This window comes from Eucalyptus grandis, chromosome 10 (genome assembly GCF_016545825.1).
Source record: "Eucalyptus grandis isolate ANBG69807.140 chromosome 10, ASM1654582v1, whole genome shotgun sequence".
Lineage (NCBI taxonomy): Eukaryota > Viridiplantae > Streptophyta > Magnoliopsida > Myrtales > Myrtaceae > Eucalyptus > Eucalyptus grandis.
In genome coordinates this window covers 5878213-5890888 of record NC_052621.1, presented here as the reverse complement: position 1 = coordinate 5890888, position 12676 = coordinate 5878213, and the positions used below count along the sequence as shown (strand labels likewise).

Here is a 12676-nt window from a genome sequence, read left to right as displayed (position 1 = left end):
TTAGGCCCTCTTATCACCACGGAACCTCCGCCCTTACAGTGCCTCCACTGTCTCCATCGAAGCCACACCCTCTCTACGACCTTTGCCCAGACCGCATAAGAGGTTGTCTCCCTCAAGCGGCCTCGTATTGATGCAAGCATCCTCCTAGGCTCTGAGAGAGAGAGAGACAGATCAGAAACTCGTGATTTGGACTTTCGAATGGGACAGAACTAGGGGAGTCTCAACCATTAACGTTCGCACAAACCGACGTCTCATCCTCTTGAAAGAGACGCGTTAAATGTGCTACTCTATTCCTTAAGTCTGACAGATCCTGTCCTTAGGACACGGATTAAGCTATCCTTAATGTGCTTGGAAGATGAAAAGACGACTTTTAGCACGTGTCAATGTCTTTCTACATTAAAATTACCGTGCTACTCTAACTTTAAACGTTTCAAAACATAAACTCATCCTATGCAGTCGACCCAATTAGTGCCTTACTATATGGTTGTGTTTGAAAACAGCATTCTCAAATTCCCTGCCAACACCCTTTATCTCAATGCAAGTCCTACCCCATTTTGAGTTTTGAGCATTTTCACAATGCTTACCAAACTTTCGAAATCTCACATTTACCCTCATCAACAAGCAACGACGGTGAAGTTAGACCTAACTGCCAACGGCCCTTGCCCAAGGCCACCAGTGTCCGGCTTCCTTCCGAGCCCTTCGCAAGCATCCGGCTTCCATCCGAGCTTCAGTTCTTTCCTTTTCTTTTCAAATAACTAAAATCCTTTACAAGCACAGTTTTTTTCCAAATAGCATTTAATCAGCATTGCTTCCTAATGCACTTTCCAATTATATTTTACCAAACATTATTCATGTTTAATTAAATTCTTTTGCATATCTCCAAAGACTTTCCACAAAAACTCTCCCAAATGCAGCCTATGAAACAGTAATTCACAACCACCTCACTCAAAAGAGCAAAGAGCGTCATCTCCATAAATCCGATTGCAGAATTAATGCAAGCATGGATAGACATAAATACTTTGCAGCTTGCGAGTGCTTTCACATCCTCCACAACTCAACCGTGAATAACGTACTACAAAAGTTTCACTCTCGGCAGTTCTTTATGACCTTATAAGAGAAGAAAAAATCCATAAGAAATTATCATAGTTAGATCCAGAATCAGCATCTGGGGGCCATGGCAACTAGACTTCAGACCACAGTAACAAGTCTACAAGGAAATAGACAGCACAAACACGGATGGTATGGTATGCCTGATGATGGAAATGGGCTTGTTTGATAGGTATATAACGATGGAGCAAGAAATTCGACATTACCACCTGCACATTGACCGACCAAGAACCAAATACGTGCACCCATGCTCTTTGAATTTCTCTGGCTTGAACCAACTGATGTTTGTAAAGCAGAGCTGATAGCAGAAGTAAATGTCTGAAAGAGCAGATGCACGGAGCATGAAGGAGTGTACTATCAACACATATCATCAAAAAGATTTTGAGACAAATGCACTGTAACTTCATACAAAGAACGAGTTCCAAAAATTGACTAAAGGTCATCTCATATGAAAAATTGACTAAAGGTCATCTCATATGAAGATATTTTGTTCAGTTCTAATATGGACGAGCTGTCCAGAGAAACCGAGAGGCTTGTTTGGCAGTAAAGTTTCTGCTGCCAGCAAAATCTTCAATCTATAATGCTCGAGCTGGTTGCCTCAGAAACATAAAACAGACTCCAGAATTGAGCAGCACAAATACATCAAGAAAATTTTACAACAATAAGGGAAATATAAATGCCAAGCCTAATGCAATCAAATGCAACATTGAACAATATGGCCCTTAGATGAACAACAAAATGTAAGAACTATGTGGGTGCACTACAATGTTTAATTAGTGCTATATATGCTTCCAAGTTGTCATATTAACAAAATCATATCCAAAAAATAAGAAATCATTGACTGCTCTTGTTTGCAATGCTCGTCATCAATGACCACAGATCTGAAAAGCCAGAGGAAAGACATGTGGAAGATAGATATAGTCCTCTGGGTGCTCTAACGGGGGCACCAGATGCAAGGATTAAAAAATAATAAAAATAGTAATCAGAAGTCCATGTAGCATAGATTAGTGCCCAAAAAAAGAACCGCACGTGCATTTACTTGCTTCAACCATATCATAGAAACATTTCCAGCTGGGGGGAAAAAGCCATATGGGAGATGCATGCTTCTTAGCACATTAAGTGAAACTTGGACTTCCATTTTAGAGCAGGAGAGCAAGAGATTAAGCTCTTCACTAGTTTGATGCATGAAAATAGACAGTTTTGAGGCACTTTATCAGGAATTAACAGTAGAAAACAAATGCGACTTTCCATCTGAACAACCATCGTGTTTAAGCTATGAAGGGGCGGTGTTAAAAAAAAAATGAATTGCATTTAGGAGGCAAAATGACATTAAACTTTACAAACTACATTCATTTACCAGCTCCCCCTCACTGCAGATTCTCATGGGCCAAAAGTAGAGTGACAGAGAAGAATATCCTGGTAAATAATTTTTGACAAATAAGGAAACTGAAACAAGAGAAAGATCAAATGTCTAATTAGACCTCATAGACGTCTAGAGTATCCAGAACCCCCACACTTCTTGCAGAAAATCAATCCTACAAAGCACAACACACAAGACATTAGAAGGAAAATACAGACATAAGAGTAACGGCAATATGGTTAAAAAAAGACCTTTCTCAGACTACAGCCTACCTAAAAGTTCTACTGGTGGGTTTGGCCTATGGTATCTGCAAAAACATAATTTTTTTTTTTTTACTTCGAATTAACACTCATTTGTTGAGATCTTTCAAAGAAGCATGTGTTTCTGCAGAACCAAGAAGGCATAGACACAATTTGACTTAATTTCTTTTCTTCAGTCACATGCATCACATGCGTCGCCCTTTTTTGCCTTTGGTGATAGGAAAGGACTTGGATAATCATCAAAGCCAAACAAGACTGATGAAATCTTTCATCGTATCACCGTTTAGAGATAAACAGGCATATAAGATGTGAATCAGTTTGAACAACATGCTCAGTCACACATATGATCTCGACTAAGAATGCTTTAGTTATAACGATACCTGCCCCCTTGCAAACTTTGCAGTCCACCAAGCCTGTTTCCTGCTTCATCTTTCCATTCTCACAAAAAACGCATTTTGTGCCACCTGCACACATCAGTGAACACAAATCATTTCAACCCTTTTCCGTCCCCTGCCATTGACTATAGGTATAACCAAGCGTCAAATAGCAGAAAGAAGATCATTGCCTCCCCAGCCATTTACTATAGGTATGCCGAGGCGCCATTTCGGTACCTCTCAGCTATATGACAGATACACGTCCATAGGGCAATCGCAAAGCAATGCAATCGAAAATGTCGACCATTTCCTATCTGTAGATACCGCTGCTTTCAACATCAGGCATTACAGGAGGAAAAAGTCATGGAAGGTTTGATCAACTTAGGAAATCAATGAACCGACTATTCCAATCACTCAAAGCAATTCACGTCCAATTCGATCCCGTCAAAACGAATCTCCAGACGAAACGAAGCACAAATAGAGAGAGAGAGAGAGAGAGAGAGAGAGAGGGTACCATTGCCAGCGCATCGGTCACAAGGCACAGGTTCGCCCTGCATCATCATCATCACCATCGTCATCATCATCATCATCAAACCGGTTCGAACGCAATCCATCAAAACCCCAACGCGTTCCCAAAAACTCAACCGCCGCGCCACCTTACCTTGAGACCGAGGACCAGAGAGAGGGCAATGGCGGCGAGGACACTCACGGTGGCGAGCACGGTCTGCGTGTCCAGCGTCCTGTCGAGCCCGCCGAACAGCAAGAGGGGGCGGGCGAGCAGGAGGTCGCCGCCCGCCGGCCGGAGCGGCCCGAGCTCGGGGCGGCAGGAGCAGACGAGCGCGGGGACCGGCGGCGGGTGCTGGAGGCCGCCGCCGCCGCAGCAGCAGGTGCAGAGGAACGGCGGCGCGTGGCCCGGCGGCGAGGGGGACGACGTGGGAAGAGAGAGAGAGGAGAGGGAGTGGAGCGCGGTTGCAGCGGCCATGGATAGAGAAGCAAGGAGAGGGAACTTGTGGAGGAGCTCGCGGGAGTTCGTTTTCTTCTCTCTCTCTCGACTTTTTTTCGGTTTTTTTCTTTTTCTTTCCTTTTTGCGGAATTTTCTTTCTTTTTTCGCGGAATATAATGGATTTTTCCTTGCGTTTATCATCTGCCCTCGATATTTTCATCGGAAAATTGGAAGAAAAGTGGAAAGAATTAGGGACAAATGTCCAAAAAGTCATAGACCTCTTGAACAGAATTAATTCAACCATAAACTTGTTATTTGTAATTATCACAAATCTTTTAACAATTTATCAAAGAGGAGAGGTAGTGGAACGCGGTTGGCTATGGCCAAGGCTAACAATCGGCTACAGAAAGAAAAAGAAAAAAAAAAAAAAAAACAAAAGAATTAAAAAAAAAGAAGAAGCAAAGGCTTCATTCTATAATTGTTTCGGAAGCAATTTAAAAAAAAAAAAAATCTATTCCATTCCAAATTTATTTCCAAAAGTAAAAAAGTTACAAAAAAGATTTTGTTTTTTCTTTGTCTTGGGAACAAAAGAATAACATCAGATACTGTTTAATATATTACTAAATAGGTAATAAATTGATACGATTAAAAATTTATTACTGAAATGATTGTTGTATAATAATTTTGAGATTTTTTGGACAAGTATCCAAATGAATTAAAAGTTTATTAGCTCGTTTTAGAAAAATACAGCACTTGGTCAAGATTCCACAATGAAAGAGGCTTGACATTCTATTCGAAAAGCTAAGTCTTTTGGAGCATATGATTGGGTGCTACATTTCAAGCTTGTAAGTCTCGAGCTCGATTTCAATATGCCATTTTATCACATGTCTTATGACTTTCCATGATTACTTTTAAGGAATGCATCGTACCGCGTGCTCAAGAATTTACTGTCAAAATGGCCATTTTTATTAACGGATCGTGCACAATAAAACATGCTTCATTTTTTAATATGATAGCTTCAACTTTCAAAATAAATGAATCGATAAGAAATGGAAAGTAATGTTACATTATTAACATGCGTTTGTGATTGGGAAATTTGCGTAATATGCTGTCTTGAGATATAAATAATTTCATACCATCAAGAGTGGTAATCTTATGGCAAAAGAGATCATGTATTCAAGCCAACTAGTGCGTAAGGATGTGTTTAGTAACGATTCTGTTCCCTGAGCGATTCGATTAGAAATGATTATTTTTAGTATGTTCCTTAAACCGGTTCCCGAGTAAAAAAGCGCGTTTGAGTAATCGTCCAAATTTTTTTATTCTAGAAATAGAATTACGTTTGATATCGTGTTAATTGATTCTGTTCCAAAATAATTTCTTTTGATTTTTAATTAATTTTTAAATAATTTTTTTACTTTTTACTTTTTTTTTCCCTTTTTTCCTATTCTTCATCTTCTTCTTCATCTGGCCGGTGACGCTCATCAGAGCGTCGCTGACCCTCGGCAAGGTCAGCCTTTGTCGGCCGAGCCTCGCCGGTGGCCAGGCGAGCCTCACCGGCAACTGGGCGAGGCTCGCCCAGCCTCGCCGGTGGCCAGGCCGACCTCGCCAGGGCTGGGCGAGGCCTCGCCGGTGGCTGGGCTTGCCTCCGGCGACCAGCAGCGGCAGGCGGTTGCGGACGGGAAAAGCGAGGGTTTCACCGTTTTGATTCTTTTTCCGATTCTCGGACGGAGAATCAAATTTTTTTATTCTCAAATCTTGTCCAAAATTGTTCCGGGAACAAAAATTTTATCAAACACGATTCTCGTCCCAAACCGATTCTAAGAACAAAAAATCGATTTCAAGACTGTTTTAAGACGTTGCCAAACAGGCCCTAAGCATCCTGTCAAATTGTGCTTTTGACATTGGCTATTTCACATGCTAGGACTTCCTACCTTTTGAAATGTTGGGGGAGCTACGTTAACTAGATGTAGTTTTCCGACACACGATGTATAGTAGGTAAGCACATTTATTTTAGCCTAGATAGGTTCGTATCGTAAAAAGATTAACATATTTATACATGAATATTAATGTTTTGTGATCCAACTACCCTTTTAAATCGTATAAAATGCGCTTAGGCACGTTTGAATCAAGTATGCAAGCTAACATGCTATTCATGTCAATACCACAGATTTAGTTAAATTTAGACACGTTTTTACACATCCAAGTACCTCTCTTGTCTATTTATACGTAGGAGTTCAAATCATAAATGCGTCGTATCCAGTCGCCCACTAGAGTCTGCGGCTTCAATTTTTCTCGGTAGACAAGTACTTATAATAGCTCAATTTGAGCATCTCATTAATGGATACGAGACCCATTTAAGGACACTAAGAGGGAATAACTTTACTGATCATCTATCTAAATAAAAGACAAAAGTACAGATGATTCTCCTCTTAAATAAAAGAAAAAAGTACAGATGATTCTCTTCTTATGTCTGGGTTCAAATTAGACTGTCAGAGAATCTACAATACATCATTCGTAATCCATCATTCATACAAATAAATAGTTTTTAAAAAAATTCCTAACTTTGTCCATTACATTTCATCGCTTACATTTTCTAGTCAATTTCTATATAAGTAACTAGATGTGTACAGTTGACCAGCAAGGAGAGACATGTTTTCCCTTTGACCGGTGAAAATGGATCATAAATTAATTTATTAATCCATACACGATAAGTTGAATTGTAATACATGTTAATTATATTCAGTAAATGGATAATTTAAATATAACATGGATCTAACACATCTTCATTCTCTTTGCACAATTATGTTAATTTGGATACGAGTTTTTCCAATAAGCACGAAGGTGTTATAACAATATAGTTAGGATTGGGCATGCATTAGGCATGTGTCAGATCGGAGATAAATCACTAAGAGATCGTTTAATAATGCTGAATAATTTGTAATAAGAAATTAATTTTTTTATTCTGTTATCGGGAATAATTTCTAAAAACTCAAAACCGATTACATGAGGCCATTCGAGCCGGACCACCCGTGGGATGGGGTCTAGCTTTTCACCAAATCCCCGTACTCCTTTACCGAGAGAGGAAGAAAACGGCAGATTACCGAGGGTAAACTGGTAATTTGGGGAAGCCAAGCAAGGCATTGAGAACTCAAAACGGATTACACGAGGCCATTCGGGCCGGACCCACCCGTTGGATGGGGTCTAGCTTTTTTTACCAAATCCCCAAACGAACTCCTTTACCGAGAGAGGAAGGAAACTCCAGATTACCGAGGGTAATCCGGTAATTCGGGGAAGCCAAGCAAGGCATATTCGGTCATTCCTTAACTTTTCCTCTTTCCGGGTCCTGACCAATCCATCTTCAGGCCCGGTAGGCGACCTCCCAGAGCTGACCCTAATTTTGTATTCTAATAAATTAAAACACCCCGGCGACGATCTCCCCTGCAGAATTCGATCCCGACCCCGGAAGCTTCCTCCATCGATCGCCCGCTCGCCCGCTCGCCCACCGGTTCGCGATCCGCATATATATATATACGTATATTTGCTCTTCGCCGTTCGCCGTACCTCCGTCTTCCTTTCTATCTCCATTCGAAGCCGATCGAATAAAAACCCTAGCCGTCCGAACTCGACTCGCCGGTGAGCTTTTTTGATTCGGTCGGGTCCGGGATGTTCAACGGAATGATGGATCCCGAGCTCTTCAAGCTCGCCCAGGAGCAGATGAACCGCATGTCCCCCGCTGAGCTGGCCAAGATCCAGCAACAGGTTCGGCGTCCCTTCCTCCTCCTCCTCCTCCTCCTCGTCATCTCCATCTCCGAAAGCCTTCTCTTTTGAGCCGCGGATGCCGTTTTCCGGTGTTCGATTCCACGGCGAATTGCCTGAATTGTCCATTTTGTTTGAGGATTATCGGATTGGGAGCTCCCGATCGCGCTAATGGCTACCTAGATTACGCCTCTGCCGAAGGAAGCTCATCGCGATTAAAAATCAAATACAAGTTTTTTATATTACTGCTGCTTCGATATCAGCTTTTGGGAGAGAAAAGGAATTGCCTCGGGGTTGAGAATCAGAATTTAGCTTTTCTGCGACTTCTCCTAAAGATAGGAATAAATTATAGTTTTGATTTTGCTCAATTGTTTCTCCGATTTTGGAAAATAAAGGTTTGTGACAAAGCTTATCGATTAGACATAAGATGCTGCTGCTGCGCGGTAAATGTAAAGTGGCTCGATTTCTGCATTTTATGTCTTCAGGGTGGGGGGATTTTATTATTATTTCTATCCGGTGAATAAGCATTTGCAGCATATCCTAAGGGTGGAATAGTGAAGTTGGTCTGCTTTATTCCCCCTTTATTGAAGAAAGGTTTCACAGTAATCCATATCTCGGGACTTGTTTTAAGATATTATGATGCAATAGCATTGATTATCCATTCGGATAGTAAAATGATCCCGTTGCATTTGACGCCACTGTAAAGATGCCCATTCTTTTGGACTCTTTGACTGGTCCCACTTCCATGGCCCGTGTTGAATCTCTTCGTTTCCAGTTCCAACTGATTGGTGTTTCCGAATTCTTCATGATGTGATGCATTGTTCACTGCAGATGATGTCTAATCCTGAATTGATGAGAATGGCCTCTGAGAGCATGAAGAATATGAGGCCTGAAGATTTACGACAAGCGGCAGAACAATTAAAGCATGTTCGTCCTGAGGAGATGGCTGAGATTGGTGAGAAGATGGCTAATGCTAGCCCTGAGGAGATTGCAGCTGTACGCGCTCGTGCGGATGCCCAGATGACTTATGAGATCAATGCAGCTAAAATTCTCAAGAAAGAGGTACGAGGTAACCTGTAAGTCACGTGATGTCAGCATCTGTTATTGCTGAATATTAGACGCGTGAAGTCCTTGCTTGTGATGATGGTTAAGGGATTGTTCTCAAAAACTGCTCTTGCATTGGATAAAAGAGAGGAATTCGGATATGATGTATGGTACGAAGCACTGGTTTTGAGCTTAAATTTTTCAAAGTGAGGCTTTTTCCATTTTTCACGGGGGTGTTCTCTTTGGACCAACATTCAATAGGAAGACCATCTAGAGCACAGGCATATCTGGTCTAACAGATACATGCCATTTTCGTTTGCTAGATGATATCTAATTTTTTCTACTTGGGAATTTCAATTTGCGTGTTCAGAAGTCTTTACTTCCAAGAAATTTTGAGTACAATAAAGTTGATTTAGAAGTTCTGTGTTTGGAACATAGCAGATGTGACTGTAATAGATGTTCTCTATGCTGCTTTAACTAGTGTTGCTATGTTATGTGTGACATGTTGATCTAATTCAATGTTGCAGGGGAATGAACTTCATAGCCGGGGGAGGTTTAAGGATGCCTCGCAGAAGTATTTGCGTGTAAGTTATTTCTTCTGCTTGTTCACACTAAAGATTTCCGCAATGGGCTATTTTTCCTTGGATTGAGGGGATTCTTACAGATCTTTGGCCTTAATCAAAATGTAGGCCAAGAATAACTTAAAAGGAATTCCGTCGTCTGAAGGCAAGAATCTTTTATTGGCATGCTCCCTTAACTTGATGTCCTGCTACTTGAAAACAAGGCAGTACGAGGAATGCATAAAGGAAGGCTCTGAGGTATGGTAGTCATATCCTTTCTTACCCTGACTAATATAATTTTGGGTAATGGTGGTGTGTTTGCAAACACATCTCATCATATTGACTTGTAAAGTAGAATTTGCTGGCAAATAGGGTGAGATGTATTTGGAAAACAATCATGAAATGCATACGCAACAGCACTTATCCAAGAATAGTATCACTTTCTCTCTCTTTGTCATCACAACTTCTTTCTGCTAACCTACTTACCAATATAAGTTCTTTTTCGCTGACCAAGTGACCTGTGCTATATCAGGCTTTAGCATGTGAGGAGAAAAATCTCAAAGCTTTCTACAGGAGGGGCCAAGCATATAGAGAATTAGGTCAATTGAAGGTGAGTATAATTGTATCCTATAATGTCTCTGTTGGGGTTTGTAGTTTCCTTTGATGGTACTCTACTGGTTATACTCTTATATCCATTTTGCATCTGTGTTCTGTTGTCATTCTGAGTTTTCGAATCCTTCAGGATGCGGTCTCTGACTTGAGAAAGGCACATGAAATTTCTCCTGATGATGAAACAATTGCGCAGGTTCTAAGGTACTGATCTATGTGTATGAAAGAGTATTGTGTAGCATGGTTACCTTCTCCATTATTCTCTGGAAAAATGCGTATTCTCAATTTGCCTGGTCAGTTGCGTGCTTCAAATTTTCTTTCTCTCTTTTTTTTTCCAGTTTCTATCTTGTGTTAATGTTCTTCAGTAATTCAATGCATCCTAGGATGATTGAGATACTGATTTCTTTGTGAGTGTCATCTATGTTAGTATCATTTGTGAAGCTTATATGTAACTAGGCTGTTTGTTCTAATGATCCACGCAGGGATACTGAGGAAAGTTTGACCAAAGAAGGTGGTTCTGCACCAAGAGGTATGTTATCCATGTTTAGTTGCTACTTTTGGGTCTTTCATCCCCTCTCTTTGTAAATTCTCCAGTTTTGAATCTTGAATTTGCACTTTCTTTTACTTGTCAATCATCAATAGGGGTGGTCATTGAGGAAATAACTGAAGAAGATGAGACTTTGGCCTCTGTGAACCATGAAAGCCCATCAGAATATTCAGAGAAGCGGCATCAGGAATCAGAGGATGCCCACAAGGGTCCAATTAATGGTGATATTATGGGTCAAATGACCAATTCTGAAAGCTTGAAAGCTTTGAAAGGTGACCCAGATGCAATCAGGTATTCTCACACCATTCTACTCAAAGTTTTTGAAATGGATGTATGTATGAGGTTTCAAACTAGACAAAGCGGTGAAATTGATTCAAATAACTGAATGTCTATTTACAGTGGAGAAATCATGACATCATGATATGGAGATGGATTCACTGACTTTGATTCTTATGATGTACTCAATAGGTCATTCCAGAATTTTATTTCTAATGCTGATCCCACAACTTTGGCTGCAATGGGTGCGGGAAATGCTGGAGAGGTATCCCCTGACTTGATTAAGACCGCTTCTAGTATGATTGGCAAGATGTCAGCAGAAGAACTCCAGAAGATGATTCAGCTGGCTTCATCGTTTCCCGGGGAAAACCCTTATGTCACAAGAAACTCAGATAGTAATTCCAATAGCTTTGGAAATGGATCAATTCCTAATGTGTCGCCTGACATGTTAAAAACTGCGAGCGATATGATGAGTAAGATGTCACCTGATGATCTTCAGAGGATGTTTGAAATGGCATCTTCTTCGAGAGGGAAGGACCCTTCTCTGGATGCTAACCATGCAAGTTCAAGCTCTGGGGCGAATTTGGCCGCCAATTTGAATCATATTTTGGGTGAAAGTGAACCGAGTTCGTCTTATCACATACCTTCAAGTTCAAGGAATATTTCATCTTCTCCTCTATCAAATTTCCCATCATCACCAGGTGATATGCAAGAGCAGATAAGAAATCAAATGAAAGACCCAGCTATGAGGCAGATGTTTACATCTATGATGAAGAATATGAGTCCAGAGATGATGGCAAACATGGGCAAACAGTTTGGACTCGAGCTTTCTCCAGAAGACGCTGCAAAAGCCCAGGAAGCAATGTCTTCTTTATCACCAGAGATGTTGGACAAGATGGTATTCTTCTGTCTGATATTCTTGCTCCTTGCAATTCACCACATACTTTACTTTTATATTGTGGCATAAAACCAGAATATATTGTGTGCCTTGCACTATTTGAGAGTGAGACATTGGTGGCTGAGAAGCATTTGGTCTGCCTTATCTATTCTGAGGCCTAGGAGGCTAACACTTTATGCTCAGTTAGTTAATTCTTTTCCCTGCATCTTCAAAAAAAAAAATTTGGGGGCCGGGTGCTGGTCAGTATTCAGTTGGCTTCTAGCCTTCTACAGGTGGTTGGCTTTTCCCTGTTACTGAGAGGGCTTCGTTAGGATGGTATCACGTCATGTTCTCTCGACTGTGTCTTTGACGTTACTCCAGTTGAACTTTTTAAATAACCTGCCTTTTTGTCCTAAATGTTTTTCAGATGCGCTGGGCAGACAGGGCTCAAAGAGGAGTCGAGACAGCTAAGAAGACCAAGAACTGGTTGCTTGGGCGGCCCGGTATGATTTTGGCCATATGCATGCTCCTCTTGGCAGTGATCCTTCACCGGCTTGGCTTTATCGGGAGCTAGAGCGGCGGAATCCCTTTGCTCGTTCAAGCTTTATGCGACAAGTCGGCCAGAAAGCAGTAGCATCGGATTGGAACACGCAATGCATCTTCGTCGATCCATCTTCAGATGAAATTGGCTCCCCTAGGCGGGGGACGTTCTTTAGTCGTCGGAAGGTCTGTCGGATAGAATGGGTAGAACATAGCATATACCCATGAAGTGCTGGTGGTTTGTGATTTATGCTGACTGTTTGGACTTCCTTCCATTTAACATAAATTGTGCTGCTTGTAGAGATAAAAATGTCCGAGCTGGAATCTCGCAAGAGATTCTGATCAAGAAATTTCATTTTTTCTTTTTAGTCTGGTCCTATTCTATATTTATTTTACAAAAAGAAATCCATTACTTGTTCTTTA

General features: G+C 41.1%; 2 protein-coding genes across 2 annotated transcripts; one reads left to right on the top strand and one right to left on the bottom strand.

Annotated features, from left to right (window-relative positions):
• Positions 1-2327: 2327 nt before the first annotated feature.
• On the bottom strand, positions 2328-7351 carry LOC104421379 (protein BUNDLE SHEATH DEFECTIVE 2, chloroplastic). The gene is made up of 5 exons (XM_010033296.3): positions 7285-7351; positions 3763-4163; positions 3616-3652; positions 3108-3191; positions 2328-2642 (listed from the first exon to the last, which is right to left on the bottom strand). The coding sequence occupies exons 1-5, from the start codon at positions 7349-7351 to the stop codon at positions 2590-2592; spliced, it is 642 nt and encodes a 213-aa protein (XP_010031598.2). The 3' UTR covers positions 2328-2589.
• A 35-nt stretch (positions 7352-7386) lies between these two features.
• LOC104421378 (outer envelope protein 61) lies at positions 7387-12676 on the top strand. The gene is made up of 10 exons (XM_010033295.3): positions 7387-7803; positions 8632-8862; positions 9372-9428; positions 9534-9662; positions 9937-10014; positions 10147-10217; positions 10496-10542; positions 10656-10851; positions 11029-11734; positions 12141-12676. The coding sequence occupies exons 1-10, from the start codon at positions 7708-7710 to the stop codon at positions 12285-12287; spliced, it is 1758 nt and encodes a 585-aa protein (XP_010031597.1). The 5' UTR covers positions 7387-7707; the 3' UTR covers positions 12288-12676.